This window comes from Macrobrachium rosenbergii, chromosome 48 (genome assembly GCF_040412425.1).
Source record: "Macrobrachium rosenbergii isolate ZJJX-2024 chromosome 48, ASM4041242v1, whole genome shotgun sequence".
Taxonomy (NCBI): Eukaryota; Metazoa; Arthropoda; class Malacostraca; order Decapoda; family Palaemonidae; genus Macrobrachium; species Macrobrachium rosenbergii.
Window position 1 is genome coordinate 32,586,985 of NC_089788.1, and position 23,783 is coordinate 32,610,767.

General features: G+C 40.6%; 1 protein-coding gene across 4 annotated transcripts in view; it reads left to right on the plus strand.

The window, feature by feature from the left end:
• The window catches only part of LOC136831336 (FK506-binding protein 15-like), a 236,679-nt gene that overhangs the window by 20,956 nt on the left and 191,940 nt on the right, over nucleotides 1–23,783 (plus strand). For 2 of the 4 annotated variants that reach the window (XM_067091627.1, XM_067091630.1), the window contains exons 2-6: nucleotides 68–256; nucleotides 7,786–7,930; nucleotides 13,380–13,475; nucleotides 14,086–14,244; nucleotides 21,321–21,440. In XM_067091627.1, the coding sequence (XP_066947728.1) occupies nucleotides 68–256; nucleotides 7,786–7,930; nucleotides 13,380–13,475; nucleotides 14,086–14,244; nucleotides 21,321–21,440 (709 nt within the window). Of the gene's footprint in view, nucleotides 1–67; nucleotides 257–7,785; nucleotides 7,931–12,777; nucleotides 12,884–13,379; nucleotides 13,476–14,085; nucleotides 14,245–21,320; nucleotides 21,441–23,783 lie in introns of those variants that run through there. The other 2 variants (XM_067091628.1, XM_067091629.1) reach the window with 2 other exon arrangements.

A 23,783-nucleotide genomic window follows, 5' to 3' on the forward strand; every position in this document is an offset into this window, starting at 1 on the left:
TAACATTTTTTGTGTGCACAATTTTTTGTTTAAGTTATGGTTTTTTAACATGCATATTTTATTTCAGCTCGAAATTGTCTGCATTATTTGGTGGTACAGTAAGCAAGGCCTCCAGTTTGAAGTATGTACCACCAAAGCAACCAAGGTCTGACTCCCTAGGTGAAAAGAGCAACTCCTCATTAGCAGGAGAACAGACTCAACGACAACCACAGGCCCCAGTTGTGCTCTTGGCCACAGCTGTTCATGCCTATTTATAGTAAGTCATTTAGGTTTCTGCAATTTACCTTTCTTGTGATATTTGGTCCCTCTGAGAGATCACTGATGGAAAAAGCTACTCAGAGTTAGATTAGTCCTTAAAAGAAGCATAAGAAAATTGAGGAGGTAAATGTGACTCATCAAGTACCCTTGGATCAGTGTGACCAGATCCATTTGGACCATCTGTGAAGGATAGCCTGAAGCATAGAGCATTTGTAAAGAGATTTTCTAAAAGGAATAATTTCTTAAAATCAACTATAGGTAAGGGATTGTTAGCACTACCACAATTAATATCTCTGGAGTAAAGTAAAAACAGAAATTATTTGGTTGAACGGGTGTGGGAGAAGCTCGCAGTCTCATGTATCTTGTGCTGGTGTTTAATATATATTTAGGCTAGTTAGTTATTATGCCCTAAAGGTAGCTTTTAATATGTTGTATGTTTTTTGATAGCTTTGAACAGTCTATTTCATTTAGGATATTTTTCTGTCATAGAACAATTCTTTATAAACTCTTTACTTTAATTCTTTCTAATTTAGTAAAGTTTTTAATTTTCTGTGATTCCAAATAAATTAATTTTTTATATAAGTAACTTACCAAGTAATTACATTGCTATAGTTTCTATTAACCGGCAGCTAAAACTTTTGAAATTCGCGGGTTGCGCTATTTTGTTTGGCTAGGTGACTAATCCCGCCCATTTTCGGGGTATGAGAGGAACAACTACCAAAAGTATTCAATTTGTTTCTGCTGGCTAATGGCTGTACACCAGCTGTTAGCACCAGCTCTGATTTTGGAATTCCTCTTTCCTGTTGATTTCTCATCATACTGTATTTAGTGAAGTATTCTTGCTTTGAAAACCTTTTGGCATTGTTAGATAGAGTTAGACTCTGCTTTTTTTACCTTCATTTTGATTCTCTTTATAACGACTTTCCTTATTTACCAATTGTGACTTTAGTTGACTTGTTTTTTCCAAATGTCAGACTTAAGTTCAACTAGCTTAGGTAAAGCAGCAAAGACTGCAATATGCGTTTGACTAAGGAATCTTACGATTCACATTCTATCTGCAAGGATTGTAGGGGACAAATTTGTTCAGAAGACTTAGGATGTAGTGAATGTGTAGACTGGGACAGTAAGAAGTGGAAGACTTTAAGATTCATTTAAATAAACTGGCTAGAGATAAAAAGAAAAGCCGCAGCCAGACGGATTAGTAAGTCTTTAGCTAGTCAGGGATCTCCTGTTGATCATAATATTGATAATACTAATGTCAAGACTGACATTCCTGTTATTTCTGTTGATCCTGTACCCAGTTCTGCTATGCAACCCTCTCCTTTACCTGGCTCTCTCGCTTCCGAACCCAACACCATTGCCAGCCTTGAGTGTAAAATTGATAAAAGGTTTGAATTGATTGTTGAATCTATTGCGCAATTAGCATCTTCAGTTAAGGTCCTTATGGACAATAGGGGGTGATTCGGAGCACCGTGTTACTTCTAGTGCCGGTGCAGTGTCGGTGGAACGCCTGATTGTGCCTAGTGTCAGTGATGTGTTGGTGGAGTAGCTGGCTGCCCGTTCTGCCGATTCTCCTAGGCAAAGGTCAATATCATACTCCCCTAAACCTGGGAGGAGTCAAACTGGTAGCCTAAGGGAGGTTGGTGGGGTCTGCCCACGGGTAGTCGTCCCCTTGGTTGAACCTGCTGTTGAATCCCAGGTTGCAGCCAAACGCCGCTGGAGTGTCATATCCCTGGACATGCATCGTCTTTCATCTAGCTCAGGTGATTCTTCTCCCAAACGGCAATGGCATTTTGTGGATGAATCACACCCTTTGAAAAGGCGTGCGATGTGTCCCATTCTCCTCCAGCACCGTGTAAGAAATTCAAGGAACCTGTTTGCAGTCCTCTCCTGTCTTGCAGTCATTGGGACAGTCCGGAACGTTTTCCTTCTGCCTCTCCCTTGGTAGAGAGTCAGAGAGTGGCTTGCAAGTATCCTGCTTCTCGTAAGCGCTCTTTGTCTAAGGTGTCTTCTTCTGAGCGTTCTCTGGCTTCCGAGCACCCTGCAGTGGTGGAAGCTCCCTTGACTGCGCCCGGTTTCTTCCAAGCGCCCAAAATTGTCTCGGCGCTCGTTGGCTCCCTCTCATGCTGCTGTGTCAGAGCGCCCGTCTTCTCTAGAGCATCTTAGCGCCCGTCTTCGCCCGTCCACTCTTTGATTCATGGGTCGCCAACTAAGATGAAGCCCCCAGTGGCGCCCAAGCTTCCTTTGGTGCCCGATCTTCTGTTGGTGCCAGAGCGTCACCGTGCTTATGCTGCTGACGCTTTGACTCCTTTGGCTGTTATTGTTCCCCTAGCAGTTGGGCATTCTTCTGTGTCTCGAACTTTCGCGCCTCAGGCTCTACCCTCTTCTAGCAAGCAAGCGCCCTCCGTGGTAGACCCGATTCAGAGCAAGCTCGACGGTATTTTGAGCCTGTTGAAGAAGGCTCCGTCAACCTCCCAACTTACGGACTTGGCTTTGTCTCCTGTATCCTCGGACGAGGAAGAAGAAGTTATCACTCAAGACGCTCATCCTTCAGCTTCTGCATTGCTGCCAAGGTATCTTCTTGCTACCTTCCCAAATTGCTTTTCACCTGCAGCTCCTTCCTCACCCGCGTCGACTTTTCTTGGGGAGTCACAGTCTTCCAAGTCTTTGAGGCTACCCAAGTTAGTGCTTTCTTCTGCCAAGAAAGCCTTCGGCGTTATTGAGGGCTGGCTAGCGGAGAAGAGGAAACAAGTTAGAGCCATTTTCAGCTTCCCTCCTTCTAGATTGTCTAAGAGGAGACAGCTCTCTTATGCCACAGGGGAAGCGGCTTCTCTGGGAGTTTCTGTCTCCTCTCAGGGGGACTTCTCCGGGTTGATCAATTCCTCTCATAGGTCTGCCTTTGCTTTAGCGAAGGTCATGTTCAGTTGAATGACGGAGCTTTCACACCTTCTTAAAAACTTGTTTAAGGTGTTTGCAGTGTTGTGTTTTCTTGATTGGGCAGTGGGCTCTCTTGCCCATAAGATTAAGGACTGCCCTACTATTCCTGAAGATAGTGCCTCCAACTTTCTGGGAGTCCTCTCACGTATCGATTAAGGAATCCGGGACGGTTACCAGGAGTTAGCTTCCCTTTACACAGTAGGAGTTTTAAAGAAGAGAAAACTGTGGTGTTCCTACATCTCTAGGGGAGTGACTCCCTCCCAGAAGTTGGCCCTTCTGTTTTTCCCGTAGGATCATCATCACCTTTTCCCGCAGGCTACAGTTCTGGAGATTTCTTCGGATCTTCAGAAGAAGAGTACGCAAGATCTTCTTGCCCAGTCCTCTAGGTGTCCTAAGGAGGTGCCCCCTCATACCTCCAGGACAGTCTCTCCGCTGCTGACCTGGCCTTTTTGTGGCAGCAGACAAAGATCCCTGTCTAGATCCCCATTCATCCAGCAGATTCGTCTCCAGAGCCATTAAGTGATCCTCATCCTGTTGTGCCTCTTGCAAGTGAGAATTTCGTCCTCCGAACTTCTGTAGGAGCCAGGCTCCTTCTCTTCTGGGAGAAGTGGAGAGAGGGGGCCAGAGCCCTGGATTGTCAACATTCTGAGGGAAGGCTATTCTGTCCCTTTCAAAAAAAAGCCACCTTTAAGCAGCTCTCCAATTACATTGTCAGCGTACTCCAAAGGCTCGAAGTCTTTGTCCCTCTCAGAAGAAGTGTCGTCCCTTCTCAAGAAGGGGGCGATAGAATTGGTAGAGAATATGGGCTCCCTGGGGTTCTACAATGGGCTTTTTATGGTGCCCGAAGCTTCAGGGGGCTGGAGGCCTGTCCTGGATGTCAGCACATTGAATGTCTTTGTTCAGAAGACAAAGTTCAAGATAGAGACAAATCAAACCGTCATGTCATCCATTCACCAGGGAGACTGGATGACATCTATAGACATGCAGGATGTGTACTTCCACGTCCTAATGCATCGGGAATCGAGGAAGTTTCTAAGGTTTGTGTTTGGGAACAAAGTGTTCCGGTTCCGCACTCTGTGTTTCGGGTTATTGACAGCACCTCAAGTGTTTACCAGGGTGCTCACTCCCTTAGCAAAATGGCTCCATCTGATGGGAATCAAGGTCTCCCTTTACCATCTAATGGGAATCAAGATCTCCCTTTACCATCTGATGGGAATCAAGATCTCCTTTTACTTGGACGATTTACTATTTTGAGCCCAATTGGAAGAGAAATGTTCAGAGGACCTTCAAAAGACTCTTCTCTTAGCCGAGGATCTGGGATTAATGATCAACGTTCATAAGTCTCAGTTGATTCCGTCACAATGGATTCTTTATTTAGGGATGATAATAGACTCTCAGAGTTTTAAGGTTTTTCCCTCACCGAAGAGAATACAGTCTTGCCTCAAGATAGTGCACAGATTTCTTCTTCTGGGCCAATGCTCCGCCAACAAATGGATGAGTCCTCTCGGGACGTTATCACCCATAGAACAATTCTTACTCCTGGGCAGACTTCATATGAGACCTCTCCAATTCTTCTTAAGAATCAGTTGGAACAGGAAAAAATACCCAGACTCTTTCGTGTTCTGAGTAACTCCAGAGATAAAAGAGGATCTGTGTAGGTGGAACTTAGAAGGAAGGTTGTCGCAAGGGAAATCTCTCCTGCCGTTGAACCCCAACCTAGACCTTCTCAGACGCGTCAAACCTAGGTTGGGGAGCTCTGTTAGGAGACAAGGAAATTTCAGGGACCTGGTCTCCGGAACAAAGAAATTGGCACATAAATGTCAAAGAGTGGAAGGCAGTTCATCTGGGGTTACAATTTTTCAAAGAAGTGTACAACAAGGCAATCACAGTGCACTCCAACAGCACGACTGCCCTGGCATATATTAGAAACCAAGGGGGGACACACTCTTTCTCCCTGTATGAAATGGCAAGGGATCTTCTGCTTTGGGCAGAGCAATTTTAAGTCAAGCTTCTTACTCGCTTCACTCAGGGGAAGCTCAACATTCTGGCAGATAAGCTAAGTCGCCAAAGACAGGTGTTACCCACGGAGTGGACTCTGGATCCTCATCTTTGCTTGGATCTTTGGAAGTTGTGGGGACTCCAGTCATAGAACTATTTATAGCTTACAGAAACCGTCGTCTCCCCGTTCCGGATCCTTCAGCGTGGGCAACCGATGCCATGCTTCAGGACTGGTCAAACAGTCACCTTTATGCATTTCCCCCCCTTCAGCATGATAAGACAGGTGATTAACAAATTCCAAACTCACCAAAATCTGTCAGTGATCCTAGTGGCCCCTTTTGGCCAACAAAGGAATGGCTCCTGGATCTTCTCAACCTCCTTGCAGATTTTATATCTACTCTGGCCTTGACAGGATACAGACTGTCAGAAAACTTCTTAGAAAGAAGGGGTTTTCAAGACCGGCTTCGCAAGCTATTGCCAAAGGCAGGTGACAGTCCTCAGATAGAGTATATCTGGCTAAGTGGACAATTTTCAGAGAATGGTGCAGGAAGCGCATAGTGTCGTCTTCTCAGACGTCTATAGCCGAGATAGCAGACTTTCTACTATACCTTAAGATCAACAGAAGCCTGTCATCCTTGACGATCAAGGGTTATAGGGCCATGTTAAGCTCTGTCTTCAAACACAGGGGAATGGGCCTTTCCTCTAATCAAGATTTATCTGATCTAATTAAATTGTTTGACACTACGAAACAGAAAAAGGTAGTAGTAGTGCCATGGAACCTGGATGTGGTCCTTAAATGGTTGTCTGGTCCCCGATATGAGCCTAAGCATTTGATTTCTCTGAGAGATCTAACTAGAGAGACCCTCTTTCTAGTCGCTTTAGCGACCGCAAAATGAATCAGTGAGGTCCATGCAATAGAAAAGAGAGTGGGTTTTTCCTGAGAGAATGCTCTCTGTTCCTTCTCTTTGGGATTTCTAGCCAAGAACGAGTCCAGTTCCAATCCATGGCCTTGTTCCTTTGCAATTAAAAGCTAGTCTTGAGATTGTAGGCCGAAATGAGGAAGAGAGAGTGTTGTGTCCTGTGAGAGCTCTAAGGTTTTATCTTCACAGAACAAAGAAGATTCGTGGTCTTTCAAATGCCTTATGGTGTTCTGTTAAGAATCCTTCTCGGCCATGTTCAAAGAATGCCCTGGCATTCCTTAGAGACGTCATCTCGAAAGCCCATTCCTCTGTTGAAGATGAGTTTTTTCCATTGTGTAAAGTGAGACCTCATGAAATTAGGGCTGTAGCCACATCTGTGGTGTTCAAGCGTAATTTGTCTCTGTCCTCGATATTGCAAGCAACTTTTTGGAAACGTAAGTTGGTTTTTGCAACTCATTATTTGAAGGAACTTGAAACAGTTTACGATAATTGTAGTACTTTGGGTCCATTTTCAGTGGCTGGTGTGGTGTTGGGGGAAGAAGCTTAGGAAGCAACCCTTCCTTCCTTTCTTCACCTTGATTTGAGGTGGTTGAGTTTTTTAAGGGAGCCTGAGGGTACGATGTACTGGTGTGCCCTCCAGTCCTTCGTAGTTGGGCAGTGGTTCTTAACCTTTTATGGTATTAGGTGACGTTTATTTCATTGTCGTTTTTCCTGTACTGCACCCTGGGCAGTGGCAACATTATTACCTTTGTCAGCAATTGGAATCATCCTTGCTACAAGATACCCACTAATATAGTAGGCAAACCTTGGCTATACCGCCACGCCACTATACGATAAGGAGAGCACCAATAGAGGCAGTACCTTCCTGCAGCAGTTCCCTTATCAGGTAAGGAAACAACAGGCATTTTTTAATGCTAGCAATCTTGTCTATTCTCAAATTCATTACCATTTTATTAATGTTTTGGGGTAGATTTGTTCATGCATCCCACCTCCTGTCAATGTGGGAATGAGCAGTGTACTTGCTTTGTAAGTTACTTTTATAAAAATGACATTTTTATGATAACGTAAAGCTTTATATATACTTACCAAGTAATTACATGATTGGAGCCCTCCCTCCTCCCCTCACATGAACATTATGGCACAAACAAATTAAATACTTTTGCTAGTTGTTCCTGTCTTACCCCCAAAAAAAAAGTTAAGTATATCTTAGTTATAGCCAAACAAAATAGCTTGACCCGCGAATTTCAAAATTTTTAGCTGCCTGTTAATAGAAACTATAGCAATGTAATTACTTGGTAAGTATATATAAAACTTTATTTTATCATAAAATTTCATTTTATTTAGTTACATTAAATATATTTAAAGTTTAATGTTGTGAGATTCGAAAATTAGAAATCAGTAGTGAGGTTCCAAAATGAGAACTCTATTGAATGAGCACACTCAGCTGTGATATTGATCATGTACTGAAGATTAACTCCACTGCAGACTTTGTGCCCATTGACATAATCCTTATTGTTGTGTGTGCAATATAAGTTTTAAGAAGTTTTTTAATTGAATAATTGTTTTACTTGCACAATGCACACTTGCGTTTAAGAAGTTTTGAAGTTTGTGATTTATTGGTTTTTGTATGTTTTTTAAACACCACTGAAAGCATCCTTATTTTGTTATATAGTGTAAACGACGTAGCTCAGACACAAGGTCGTGCCATGTGTTGTCTTTTGGGAAGTGTTGCAGAAAAGAGTTTCCAACTACTTGTGTATAGGTCAAAGCAAGACCATCTCACTCGGGCAAGAATACACCAGCATTTTAACTTTAAGGTGAGAATTCTAGTGGTCTTAATTCTTTTGTTGTTCTTTAATATTCATAGAGATTCATTAGAACCAGTCTTTATTCCTACGGAAATGCAAACCATCGTCTTTTATATAGGAGTACTGTAAAACTTTATTTTATTATAAAAATGTCATTTTTAGTCGCTAAAAGAAACAAATGTATTAATGGAATTATTATTGTTATTTTTGAACATAAATGTAAAACGGATTTACAAAGGTAAACTAACATACTTTATGTTAAAAATAGAAATCAGCCAAATCCCTCGCAATCACAAAACAGCTGTTTCCCGCCGATACTCTCTCTCTCTCTCTCTCTCTCTCTCTCTCTCTCTCTCTCTCTCTCTCACAGTACTGTACATATCTTTTATTGAAATATGAATTACTGTACTGTGTCACAAACATAAAATTATGAAACAAACTCCAAAAAGTTCACGACGCCTTTGAATGAGTGCATGCATATGTAAGTTTGTTACCATTTTTTTTTTTGCTTTTCTTGATTTACTGTACTGTTTATATTACAAGTTTTGTTTATTCTGAGTATGATTAAAATGTATTTCACATGTAGGCAAGACAAAACCCAACGGGCTGTACCACGCTCACCAACGGCATGGAGTTGAGTGTATGCATATGTACGTACCCTATGAACTTGATTGCATTTATAATTTGGTTTATAAAACTAAAGAAAAATGAGAAAATGCTCTAAAAGTATAAACAAGAATACTATAGCATAAAATATAAACAAAAGTGTGTGTGTGTGTATTACTGTTTTAGGCTTTAATGTAAACATGCCTCAGTTCTCTCTCTCTCTCTCTCTCTCTCTCTCTCTCTCTCTCTCTCTCTCTCTCTCTCTCTCTCTCTCTCTCTCTCTCATTACTGTACATACATAATCCTTTAATGAAATATGAATTACTGTATCATAAACATTAAACTCCATGAAATTCACATCATCATCATACGCTGCAAAACTTAAAATATTTTCAACAGTGTCGTATCGGTATTGCTTCGTGACTTCGAAACCATCGGAACTACTAACCCCCATCTCAAACTCGATTTAGAGTAAAATGAAACATAAATGGGGAAATGCCTGTAGTGCTTTGTATCTTTTTGCCCTTTATTCTTCTGATGGCAGTGAGTTGAAGAAAAGGAAAGCCATCAGATGGAAGTGAAATTAGACTTAGTGAAGTGTTCACAAAAGGTAGAAACCACCATCAACATTGGTTGTTTGCTTGGGCTTAGTTGGTTGACGGTTGCTACCTTTATAAAGGATAAGGAACGTATCCTTGAACATGTGAAAGGAACTGCTCTTATGAAAGTGGCCATTATAACTAAGCAGGGTAATGGTCTCATTGTTGAGATGGAAAGACCAAAATCAGTGTTGTATTCCAGTGAGCCTTATGGTGATTCAAGGAAAGGCTAAAAGGTTATATGAGCCATTGAAAAGTGAAGAGGGGAAAGAGAGTGAAAGTGAACAGTTTGTGGCGAATAAAGGTTGGTTTAGTCACTTTAAGGTTCTTGCTAATTTGCATAATCTTAAGGTGTGAGGTGAAGCTGCTAGTGCTGATGGGGAAGCAGCAAAAAATTTTCCTAGTGGGTTGGCTGAAATAATTAGGGATGGGGTTTACTTACCCAAGCAAGTGTTTAATATGGATAAGACAGGCTTATTTTGGAAGCGTTTGCATAGTTGTACATACATCTCAAATCAGCGCTTAGGCCATAAAGTCAGTAAAGAGAGATTGACTTTACTTCTTGGTGGTAAATGCTAGTATATTTGGCTGAAAATCCAAGGGCACTCAAGGGGATTTTCAAGAGTCATATCTCCCTGTTGTTTGGAAGTCTAATAAGAGGGATTGGGTTACGCCTCATATCTTTGAAGACTGGTTTAATATTCATTTCATGCCAGCAGTGGAGCGATATTGTGCTTCGTCTTGACTGCCTATACCTTAGGCTTGAAGAGGTTCTCGGTCCTCTTGGAGGAGGTTTCCTCTCTTCTCAGGAAGAAAGCAATAGAGGTAGTCAAAGAAGTTAGCTCAGAAGGGTTCGACAATCACCTTTTCATAGTCCCCAAGTCTTCAGGAGGGTGGAGACCGGTCCTGGACATAGTGCCCTGAATTTCTCCATCGAAAAGGTGAAATTCAGAATGGCGACGAATTGTTCTATTCTATCATTGGTTTGGCAGGGAGATTGGATGGTCTCAGTAGACATGCAGGACGCTTACTTCCACATCCCGTACATCCAGACCCAAGGAAGTACCTCAGATTAATTTTTCAGGACTGAGTCTTCCAGTTTCGAATACTATGCTTTGGCCTCTTGATGGCTCCTCAAGTCTTCACGCATGTTCTCGCCCCTGTAGTAGGGTGGCTACATCTCATGGGCATCAACATCTCACTTTACTTGGACGATTGGCTCCTTCGATCCCTGATGGAGGACCTTTGGAATACCCTTCTTCTAACCCAGGACTTAGGTCTATTGATCAGTCTTCAGAAGTCACAGCTGGCTCCATCTCAGGAGATAGTAAATTTGGGGATGACGAAGTTCTCTCTCTCTCCAGACCTGCTCAGTCAACAAATGGATGAGTCTTCTCGAGACTCTGGCCTCCATAGAGCAGTTTGTTTCCCTGGGAAGGCTTCACATGAGAGTGTTGCAGTTCTCCCTCAGAGCCAGCTGGGACAGGAAAAAGCACCCAGACTCGTTTGTTTTTCCCGTGACCCAGGAGATCAAGAGGGACCTGCTGTGGTGGAGGTCTGAAGACAGATTGTTGAAAGGGAAGTTTCTCCTCCAGCGGAACCCTGACCTAGACGTCTACTCAGATGCCTCAGACCTAGGTTGGGGAGCTCTTGTGAGAGACAAAAAGGTCTCCAGGACATGGTCTCGGAAACAAGAAGAGTGGCACATCAGTGTGAAAGAGTTGCAGGCGATTCACTTCAGTTTACAAGCCTTTGCAAGGGAAGTTATCGACAAGATGGTGGCAGTCCACTCGGGCAACGCACAGCCCTGTCTTATATCAGCAAGCAAGGGGAAACCCATTCTTTCTCCCTCTTTGAAGCAGCGAGATATTTTCTTCTCTGTGCAAACCAGAATCGGACAAGAATCTTCATGAGATTCTTCTAAGGCAAAATGAATGTCTTGGCAGACCAGCTGAGCCCCACAATCAAGCCATCCCCACAGAATGGACTGTAGACCCACTTGTCTGCTTAGACCTGTGGAAGCTGTGGGGAAGACTGACTCTGGACCTCTTCGCGACTTCCAGAAACCACCGACTTTCTGTTTTGTTTGCCAGTCACAGGTTTCTTAGGATGGGTGATGGATGCCATGCTACAATACTGGTTGAACAAGGACTTGTATGTCTTTCCTCCATGCGGCATGATAAAAGAGGTTCCGAACAAGTTCCAGTCCCACCAATATGCGACAGTGACATTAATAGCCCCATTTTGGCCTCTGAGGGAGTGGTTCCTGGACTTTCTCTGGCTTCTGGTAGACTTCCTAAGTCTTCTACCAAAAAAGCCAAGTCTACTCAGACAACCCCATTTCGAGCGGTTCTGTCCAGGGTTGTCCAGTCTAGTTCTGACAGGTTACAGACTGTCAGGAAGTTACTCAGAGAAAAGGGATTTTCAAGAGCAACTGCACACACTGTTGCAAAATGTAGATGTCAGTCATCCAGCGATGTCTGCCAAAACAAGTGGTCTGTCTTCCTCACTTGGTGTAGAAGAAATGGGATCTCGTCTTCTCAGACGACTATAACAGAAATAGCGGATTTTCTGCTCTTTTTGAGGACCTCTAGGAACTTGTCCTCTTCCACTATTAAAGGTTGCAGGGCCATGTTGTACTCTGTTTTCAGGCATAGGGGTCTAGACTTATCCTCAAACCAGGACCTGTCTGATCTCATTAGATCGTTTGACACCTGCAAGCAGAAGAAAGCAGAGCTGGTATTGTGGAATCTAGCTGTGGTCCTTAAATGGCTCTCTGGTCCTCTTTTTGAACCCCTTAGTTCTGCATCCTTTAGGAATCTTACTAAGAAGACTCTTCCTGGTAGCCTTAGTGACTGCTAAGAGAGCCAGCAAAATTCATGCAGTTGATAAAAGGATCCTTTTCTCTCAAGGAGATGCAGTCTGCCCCTATACTCCGTCCAAACCCTGGCCTCGTTCTGTTAGTATTAAGAGTTTAGCAGAGATTTTAGGATCAGAAGATGAGGAGAGAGTGCTTTGTCCAGTGAGGGCTTTAAAATGTTATCTGCATAGGACTGAGAAGATTTGAGGACCTTCCAATAGCCTCTGGTGTTCGGTCAAAGACCCATCTAGACCCCTTACGAAGAATGCCCTATCTTTCTTCCTAAGGGACCTCATTCTTCAAGCACATTCTGAGATTAGAGAGGACCTTCTACCTGCTTGTAAAGTTAGAGCTCACGAAATCAGGGCTGTAGCTACATCTTTAGCTTCTAAGTACAACCTCTCTCTCTCTCTTTCATTTTCCAAGCAACGTACTGGAAATACAGGTCGATTTTTGCATCCTATTACTTACAGGAAGTGGAAGCAGTTTTTAACAACTGCAGTACCTTGGATCCTTTATTAGTGGCTGGCTTGGTGTTGGGGAAAGAAGTGTAGGAAGCATCCCTTCCATCCTTATTCTCTTCGCCTTGACGTAGGGTGTTGAGTCTTAGGGGGTCCTTGGGGTACTGTGTACCTGGATACCCACCAGTTTTTAGTGGATGGATTATGGTTTTTTAATTTTGTGGTGTAGGTAACAGTGTTGTTTTTCTGGTTTTTTCATGATGGTACTGCATCAACGGCAGGGGCAACTATTCGTGCTTTGCTAGCCTTCAGAAATGTCCTTCGCTGCAAAGCTCCCACTTACGTAGCAGACACTCCTGGCTATCCCCCATGTCGCTACGGGTGAAGATGAGCACCAACCAGAGGCAATATCTTTCTGCAGTAGCTCTCTTACCAGGTAAGGAAACGACAAGCATTGTATCAATGCTAGCAATTTTTTCTATTCTCAGATTCATTACATATATTAATGTTTTGGGGTAGAATATGCCCAAGTATCTCACTTCCTGTCAATGTGGGAATCAGCTATGTAATTACTTGGTAAGTTATTTATATAAAAATGACATTTTTATTATAAAACAAAGTTTTATTTATACTTACCAAGTAATTACAGAATGGGAGCCCTCCCTCCTCCCCTCACATGGACATAAGGGCACAAACAAATTGAAGCTCTGCTGAGTTGTTCCTCTCTTCCCAGGAAGTGGGCGGAACCAGTTACAGTACCTACACAAAACAAAAGAATTGCTACCGCAAATTTCAAAATTTTAGCTGTTGTGTGAGTTAAAACTATAGCTATGTACTTACTTGGTAAGTATGTATAAAGGCTATTTTATCATAAAAATGTCATTTTCCAGTTGTGTATATGCACTGTTCATTTTTGTTTTGTCTTGAAACAGGTCCAGCCAAATAATTATGCTAGCTTCAGTGATGACCAGCAGCAGACTTGGTCCCTCATGATAGACACAGGGCAGTATGCTGACTTTGTTACACAGGTAAGGTATTAAGAAAAACTTGACCATATTGGATTTTTTTATGCAAGAATTCTTCCAGTCTGCCAACAAAGAGTTAAGGTTCTAATTACAGAGTTGGAAAGTTAGAGTTTACTCTAGTATCTCTTACTCTAGTATCTCTTTATACATTATAAACTATAATAATGCATTAGACATCCATAGACAGCAAGCCTTATTTTTATTTCATATTCACAGTGAACAAGGCCACATTATGCCAATTACTTTGTAGTTTTTAGTTTGTATTTTATAGATAAACAAAAATTATTTGTTTAAAGGTTGAAACTGGAAAGTTGTCAAAGGAGAGAGTTTACATAGTGTTTTCATCATAGAGAGATTAAATTTTAATGGAATGAAAAGCTATAAATATTGGAAATATATACAAATTTTATCTTGCTTACATATACAGTATTTCAATCCTCTGTCATATTTTTTTATTCTGATATTCTTGTGATAATTGAGGGAAGATTTTTATTGGTTTTCAGGAAAATTTATTTGAACTTTAATCGTTATTTTTGAAAAAACACATTGCAATGTGACTGAATTCTTTTTGTTTGCTTTTACCAGAAAAAATTAAATGTGACTTTTTATTAAGGTTGGTGTGTGCCGAGCCCTGTCTGGGATAACCGGAAATAGTGGCCAGTACTTAACACAAGACATTGTTTCTGGTGAAGGTCCAGCATTGAAGGAGGGTGATCACGCGCAAATATCATACTCTTTGTGGACTATAGCTCATGGAAAAAAGGGTGAACAGGTAAAAGATAATATTTAATCAGTTGAATTGTAGGGGAGTTACTGGTACAGTCACCCCTCAGCTTAATGGACCTCATTTTAACAAACTGCTGTACTTATCACCTACACTATTTTAATTATTTTTTTTATGATACCATATTAGATGTGGTACATTTTTAAATGATTTTCTTAAAGTAAAGCACAGGTTAGTATAGGCTAAGAACTTTACAGACTTGCTGTTCTTTAACCCTTAAACGCTGACTGGACGTATCGTACGTCGACTAAAATTGTCTGTCGGGTGCCGAGTGGATGTACCATACATCGACTACAAAAAATTTCAACCTTCGGTCAACTTTGACTCGACCGAAATGGTTGAAAAACACAATTGTAAGCTAAAACTCTTACATTCTAGTAATATTCAATCATTTACCTTCATTTTGCAGCAAATTGGAATTCTCTAGCACAATATTTCGATTTATGGTAAATTTTTGAAAAAAACTTTTTCCTTACGTCCGCGCAGTAACTCGGCCGAAAATTTTAGAAATTCTTTCATCATTTTGTCATAATTTTTGCACCGTTTTATATTAGCCGTTACATAAAGTTTTATATATGAAAATGTGCGCACTTTCATGTAAAATACAACAAAAAACAACCCATGGTTGTAGCTTTTATCAGTTTGGAAATATTTTCATATAAATCACGATAAGTGCCAAAATTTCAACCTTCGGTCAACTTTGACTCGACTGAAATGGTCGAAAAACGTAATTGTAAGCTAAAACTCTTACATTCTAGTAATATTCAATCATTTACCTTCATTTTGCAATAAATTGGAAGTCTCTAGCACAATATTTCGATTTATGGTGAATTTTTGAAAAAACTTTTTCCTTATGTCCGCGTGGTAACTCGGCCGAAAATCTCGGAAAGTCTTTCGTCACTTTGTCGTAATGTTTGCACCGTTTTATATTAGTCGTTACATAAAGTTTTATATATGAAAATGTGTGCAATTTCATGTAGAATACAACAAAAAATAAGTCATGGTTGTAGCTTTTATCAGTTTTGAAATATTTTCATATAAATTACGATGTGCCAAAATTTCAACCTTCGGTCAACTTTAACTCGACCGAAATGGTCGAAAAACGCAACTGTAAGCTAAAACTCTTACATTCTAGTAATATTCAATAATTTACCTTCATTTTGCAACAAATTGGAAGTCTCTAGCACAATATTTCGATTTATGGTGAATTTTTGAAAAAAACTTTCCTTACATCCGCGCAGTAACTCGGCTGAAAATCTCAGAAATTCTTTCATCACTTTGTCGTAATGTTTGCACCGTTTTTCTAATAGCCGTTACATAAAGTTTTATATATGAAAATGTGAGCAATTTCATGTAGAATACAACAAAAAATAACTCATGGTTGTAGCTTTTATCAGTTTTGAAATATTTTCATATAAATCACGATAAATAGAAAAAATTCGACCTTCGGTCAACTTTAACTCAACCGAAATGGTCGAAAACTGCAATTGTAAGCTAAAACACTTACAGTCTAGTAATATTCAATCAATTAGCTTCATTTTACAACAAACGGGAAGTCTCTAGCACAATATTTCGATTTATGGTGAATTTTTGAAAAAAACTTTTTTTTTTGTGTCTGTGCATTATGAATTCATGCATCATTTTGTGATAATATTTTCTCTGTGTTGCTTTGATCGTTTTACAATTTGTTATATATCAAAATCATCACAATTTAGTTTACAATACAAAGAAAAAAATAACTCATTAGCTTTAACTGGTTTGCTCACAGCGCAATTTGTATACAATTATATATGAAATTTTTTTTTTACGCTGTCATATATTTCAATATTTATATATGATAATGATATTTTTTTCCATTTCTGATGGTTGCATACTAAACTTCAGGCAATGACAAAAAAGGAGCCAAAATTGAACTCTTAATCTTAAAAACTAAGCATGCTGTGATTTTTTGAAAAAAAATTTTTTCCGCTTTGGCACTAACTCCCGAACGCCGCGGGCATACGGCAAACACTTTTGTAAATAGAGGCTCGGCGTTTAAGGGTTAATTATGCTAAAGTTTTTTGTTAAAATTGAAAGTTTTTTAATGTTTTAAACTTTTTTTTTTTTTACAAATATGGAAGTACAGTACAGACAGTACCCTACTTATGAATGAGTTACGTTCCGATTGGCTGTTCTTATCTTGAATTGTTCGTGAGTTGGTTTTTAATAAGATGTGCATAATTTTTGTTGATGTTTACATTCGTGAGATAACTCGGGAGTCATAGATTATCCTCTTCCCTTTCAGGTCTTCCCTTTCAGTTTTTTTTCCAAAAATATGTAAAAAAATTAAGCAGGTTTTTATTTATAATTTTAGTTCTGTAAAAGTTACTATGTAGGGCATAATTTTTGGTGAAAAATTATTAAAACTAAGGAGGATATTGAACTTTGAAATATATCATATTTACATTCCTGAGTTAACTTGGAGTCATAGATTATGCTATTTTCACAATATTTTAAAATCATGGAGTATTATAAAGAATGACTTTGGATGTTAGAAAGGTAAAAAGAAGAAAATAAAATTTAGATTCATGCAGCATTGAAAGTTATAAACTTGAGAGAATTTCGCGGGCCACATCTGACATTGGAAGTTCATCAAATAAACAATGTACACCGCATCTAATGATAAAAATACATACTACAGTCGACCCCAGCCTATTGGTGGTTCAGGATTTGCGGCTTCACTGATTCATAGATTTTTCTGTGGAACTTATCCCTAATTATTCGCGGAAAATTTGATAATTCACAGATTTTTTCATCGAGAAATATTCATAAATTACTGTATTTTCATGTTATTTTCATGAATAAATACATATTTATGATAAAAAAAATTATTTACTAATTTTCAAATATTAATATTAAAGTAAACACCACAAAATATCAGGCAAATGTCAAAGTAAAATCCCTCAATATTGAGCTATTATCATAGTAATATGTACTGTATAAGAAAAAATTTTCACCTTTCTCTCTCTCTCTCTCCATGACAACATGCTATTGGTTGAAGGGGGTGGAAGTAGCCAATCACACAACTTGTAGCTCGATGGTTTGTGTATGTGCTGTCAAAAGTATATGAGTTGTATTTTTGTTCTCTGATAGTTCACTGTACGTAACTTGCATAGTACGTTCAAGATACCTCTTTGAATGCAAAAGGGGGAGGGGAGGTGTGGATTACTGTATATACTGTATGTATATGCATTCTCTATTTCATGAACATTGTCTGTTGTTAACGCATGAGCATGAATCTGCACTCTGCACATGCGCATGATTATTCTTCCTGCTTCTCTTGGCGCGAGTTGAACGCCTTGCAGTACCCTCTCTGTGCATACCTGTTTGCTGTATGGAATAAAGCAACTTATGAATCGGGATATTATTTCTCCACCCCTGCAACCTTCAATCTTCTCCTACAAGACATCATCACATATCACCACATAGTACTGTGATAGTCTACTGTCTGCTTGTTAGTTGTATAAATTTTAATGAGAAAATTTATTATTTCAGTACTTACCAGCTGTTAAATTAGCTACTAAAACTCGCGCTCACGTGTTTGGCAAACATGAAAAAATTCAGATAATTGGCTGAGATCCCATATGACAGTTGCTGTCTAGTTCACCTACTCCCCACCAGGTGAGACCAGGAAGGCATAGGTGTCTAGGTAAAGCCTTTGCCTTAGAATCATTCTTTGCTCTGAAATGAGGTAGAAATGACGAAACTGCATTTTTGCTCGGAAAACATACTTCTGAGAGAATGCTTGCAGCTCACTGACCTGTTTGGCTGTTGCTAGGGCAACTTGAAAAAGTGTCTTCATACTTCAATTTTTAAGAGGAACCAACTGCAAGGGTTCAAAAGGTTCCCTTATAAGATATATAAGGACTATAGTTTACTAAGTTCCAAGAAAGGGAATGCTTAGGAGTTGAAGGAACATCCATTTCAAATGATCCTGTGGCTTTTTTTAGGTCAAGATCATGAAAAATATGCAGGTTAACATGCTGAAGAACTGAAGACAGCTTTAACTTAATGCCTTTTATAGCTTGTACCAACAGGCCTTTAGCACACCTCAAAAACTGGAAGATTTCAATTAAATTATCTACAAGACATTCTTCTGGAAATGCACCACTTGCAGTAAATCTCCCACTGTTGCTAATAGAGACAGTTGGTTGATTCTCTTTTGGACTTAAGAATTAATTGTCTAAGAGATTTTCAAAAAGCCTTTATCTCTTAAGAGATGGTTGATAGTCTCAGGGTGGTTAGCAGATGGAGGTTTTGGTAGAACCTTACAGACAAAGGCTGCTTGAACAGATTCTTCCTCAGTGTGAGAAGTCTGGGAATATCGATGGCTGAGGGAAGAAGGTTGGGAAGCCATTCACCTCTGAGGCCACCACAGAGCTGCAAGAGTCATTCTGGCATTGTAGGCCATCCTCAGCTTGTTCAGAACCATCCTGAGCATTGCAAAAGGAGGAAAGGCATAAACAACCAGATTGGACTAATCTTGGAGTATTGTGTCAACTGCCTGAGCTTGAGGGTCCTGGAATAGGGCACAATGGTTTGGAAGCTTTGCATTGAGGGCCGTGGCAAATGGTTCCACTATTGGTGACCCCCACAGTTTCCGCAGGTCTTGACACTATAGGTGAAGAGACTTCACGGTTGTTAAAACCTGACCTCTCCTTCTTAATTGATCTGCCAAGACATTGGCCTTCCCTGGAATAAACCGGGGAACTAGGACAATGTTCCTGGCTTTTGTCCACAAAGAAGCTCTGGAGCTAACTGGAACATGTAGCTCGACTTTGTTCCTCCGCTTGTCCTGATGTATGTTAGAGAAGGTGTGTTGTCTGAGAAGATGGTGACAACTTTGTCCCTGACCAAAGGTTCCTACGACAGAAGATCTTTCTTGATCGTTGGCAGCTCCAAGTTGTTAATGTGAAGCTGTTTCTCATCTGACCATAGACCTGAAAGCTGATGATTCTCCTTCATGGTATCCCAATCTTCTATGGAAGTGTCAGAAAACAATTTGAGGTCTGGGCTCCTCACCTGAAGACACATCCCTGACAGAAGCCTTGAGTGCTCATTCCACCACTCAGGGGTTTCCTGAAGGAATGTAGGAACAGTAATGAGAAGAGTCTGGTTGAGAAGACCTTAGATAAAACTGCACTGGTCTTATCTTTAACTGGGCCAGAACTACACGTTTCTTGAGGGAGGCCATGTGACCCAAGAGAGAGCCATTGCATGGCTGCTAAGGGCCTTAAGGGTTGAGATCTTGCTAGCAGAAACAGAAAATTGTCGACCGTTTCTCTTTTGGAGACGCCTGAAAGTCTGAGAGTCTATCCTCATCTCTAGGTACGAGATTGACTGTGATGTAATAGAAAGAAGAATGTTGTTTACCTTCGGATTCCCCTCTAGAGACCTGGCTAAGACTTGCCAGTTGTTTGGATGCCTAACAGATAACACCATCCCCCTAATGTATCCAGGACTTGTTTAAAAGCCTTCAAAAACAAATTGGAGGAACTTTTGAGACAGAGGGAGAATTGCAGTGTGAAAATAGGCATCTTTCATGTCTGTGGGAATCATCCAGTTGTTCTGCTAGATTGTGGCTAGAACTGTACTGGAAGATTCTATCAGGAATGGAGTCAGATGTATGAACTTTATACAGGAAACATTGAGGAATGGCATTCAACCCCCAGAAACCTGGGGAACAAGGAACAGATGGTTGTAAAACCCTGGAGATAAATCCATCACCTGCTCTACTGCTGACTTGTTGAGGTGTCTACTTTGAGCACCCAGGCTTGGCGTAGTGTTTAAATGCATCTCCCTCTGCTCTCCTTGTTAACAAGGGAGGGGGCATAAGTAGAGCTACTTGCTGGACCAGTTACTCAGTATCTACCAGAAGTAGCTGCCTTCCAACTAGAATTCCCTTGTAGGGATTCATAATTCTCTGCTGTTTTCCTTAGTTGAGTAACCCCTCTCAAACAGTGTCTCATTCAGAGCCAGGTCCCTCCCAGTCTGTCATTCCATACATATGATCATGTTGGAGGTTATATGAGTCATTGCATCCCTTGCTTGCATAGGTGACCAGGAGTGGAACATATCCAGGTAGGGTTCAACTCCAGTTGGTTGTTGGGGACAATCCTCCCATGTAAGGAGTTTTGTAAGTAATTTGTATTTTTCACTGGTATGCAGACCAGGGCCTTTTATAAATTACACCCACCTAAACTGCCCTGCTTTGTCCATATGCCAAAGGAAACAGTGGCTAATGACAGTGAGTGAGGGTTTACCCCCTCTCACCCCCCTTAACCACCAGTTAACTTCCTTGTTATCAGGTAAAACAACTGTCCCACCTTTGTATTCTTAGGAAAAATACAAATTTAAAACAACTGTCCCATCATGGTGGTCTTAGGAAAAATACAAATTTCTTTAAAAATATGTTTTTTGTTGGTGCGTGTTCACCTTTTTTGTATCAAATTAAACAGTACCATTAAGTGATTGGATTGTGTTAGTGGTCACCAAAATATGTTATATTGAGGAAGACATTTTTTCTTGAAATGGTAGGTTTTGGGAAATTGTGATTATTCAAAATGTGGACAGAATCATGCAGGACAAACCAAAAGACCATTAATTTTCTGAATAAAGTGCCTTGAAGAGGATAATTAATAAAAAATTATGGATTAATTATTCTTGGCTTACTGTAGCCAAGTTAATTTTTGTGGTCAACGAATTTTAAAGATCAGGAATTAGTTTCTGCCTGTTACTTTGTTGTTCTAGCTTATCAGTTGACTTTTGTAAAATACTGTACTATCATTACTTGGCTAATTTTTGTTTTTGCTTTTAGTAATTGTTTAATAAAAAAAATGGATGAATGTTATCAGCAATTACAGCAAAATTCAGGCTAAAAATGCAGTGCATATGTCTTGATGTTCAGTATTATGAGTAGGTCTCAGAAAGCACATAGAAAGGTAACTGAGAAATGAAAGGTTGTGAATAGGTACAGTATTTGAAATATCATCTGTCACTTATTGTAATCCTTTCACTTTACCAAGGCTGAGGAATCCAAGTCTGGTCATCGAATTAAGCTGAAAGAAGGCTCAAGTAATTGGGAACTGAAATTGCTAGGGACACAGAAGAACGGTCGACGTCTTGTCTTTCTGCCAAGTTTGAAAGTAAGGGAAGTTTATCGTTGTATATAAAGATATTTTTTAGTGTAAATTGTCCCTGTTAGGGTCATTGGCTTTCATTTTCAGGTTCAAGGTTTATACAGTAATTGATGCTATGTATTATTTAATCAGGAAAATTGTATCTTATTTACTTAATCATTCACATCTGCTTTGCAGTTATAGAGCACAGAAATTTACATGTATAATAGGTTCTTTGGATAAGCAGTTTACGAATTTATTTTACAAAATGTAATGTAATGTAGATAAGTTTTTTATATGAACATTTGCTCTTACAGAAATAAAAACCATCAATATTTTATGAAGGGGTACTCCTGAACATATTCTTCAAGGCATACTGTAGGTGGGTGGCTTCTTTGTCAGTATCGGTGGCAATGAAGATTTTGTCTATATATCAGGCATATATCTACAGTTTCGGATGGGATTTGAAGGTTCTTCCTTCGACATCTGCCATGTACATGCATTACTGTATTTGCAAATAGGATGCCAAGGGGCCCCCCTCATGCTGACACCATATACCTGTTGAAAGAGGTCACCCCTGTGTGAGAGGAAAGGGGCCTCCTTGGTGCATTTTTGGAGAAGGTGTGGTAGGGCATCTGGTATATATACAGCATATATATATATTATATTAAATATAAGTATATATTTATATTTATATATTATATATGTATATATATACAGTATATGTATGTATATATATATATATATATATATATATATATATATATATATAAAATATATAAAAGGAGTATATTTAAATAAAGACATTAGTAAGGGAAGGAGAAATGCAATTACAGGCAGTCCCAGGTTAACGATGGGCTTGGTTAACAGCGATCCGGTTTTATGGTGCTTGCCTAGTGACGAAAATTGGCAATTTTCGGCGCTGAAAATCGCCGATTTCCACTTATCGGCGCCGATAATTGGGTATTGGCACCAATACATACCTAACAGAGGCGCCAATAACCGAAAATCAGCACTTTTCAGCGCCAATAACCCCGAAAATCGCCAAAAAAAGCCCCGAAAATCGCCGATTTTCGGTTAGTGACGATTTTCGGTTATCATCACACCGTCAGAAATGGAACCCTGACGATAACCGGGGACTGTCTGTAAATTGTTGATCCTGAAGGGAATTCCTACTGGATGAATGAAACGGGATCCCAGGCATAGTTCCGAGAAGATTCCATGATATAGGGTCCCTCTGAAATGAGAGCTACACAGATTATATGCCAGTAATGGAAATAGACAAAAGGATAATGGATTCGAAGCTGCATTGAGGGTGCCAAGGGGCCTGGAAGAGTTAATAATGGATTAGCACTGAGAACAGACACTCAAATAGCACTGGTGCAATTGAACAAAAGATTTTGTGATTACTGGCACTCAGATTTACTTTTGGCTCCCGATTCACAAAGGCGAAAGTGTTGATCCTCCACGTGGTAGGATGTAGGGGTACCGACAACGAGGGCCCTAGGGCGTAGGGGAGGTTTTCTTCCCAAGTGCCTCCTCCCTCGTGTTCCAGCTTCTTGAGGGTGGTAGATAGGGACTGATGGAACTGTTTTATTACTTCCTGGCTCTCTGGATGGTATGGAGTTGAATGGAAGTGTTTAATTCCCGTCATGGAATTCTTTGGACATAAAATGCCTGCCCTGGTCCATCTGAATCGTGGCTGGGAACCCAAAACGGCAGAAGAACTTCACGAGTGCCATGATGGCATTCTTCGAGCTCTCACTGTGTACCGGAATAGCCTTGGGAGACCTGGTGAATGTATCAGTTGTTGTGAGGCAGTGATTGTTCCCAGACTTACTCTTTATCCGCCCTTGTGGCGTGAAATAGTCAATCACGACGTCCTGAAAAGGGGATGCCGGCTGAAGGGATGTTTCGGAAGGGGCCTTTCGGAATTATTTTTGAGGGCCTGGGTGGTCCTTGTCACTCCGAAGTGCCCACTGATGCCATCACGTGCCAAACTGAGCACATCCTGATGGAGGGCAGGAGGGACCACCACGAGCTTGTGCCCAACCTGGGCCAGTTCATTTGGGCCCTGGGTTACTCGGTATAGGATGCCTGCTTGTAGCAGGCATGAGTCCTGAACAAGGTCATCTAGTTCCTCCTTGTTGGTAGCGGCGTCCAGGCGGAGGCACTGCAGGGTGGTGTCCTCCGCCTGTGCCTCGATGAGCCTTTCCCTGCTGAGGGAAGGCAGGGACTGTGGCCCCAGTGATGAGGAGGGCAGTAGGCGGCGTAGGGGCCTCTGCCCTTTCAGGATTGGTGGGTGGCTCATTTAGCCAAGGAATGGATCCCAGGGACAGGCCCGGGGTGAGCAGGTCATCGTCGTCCCCT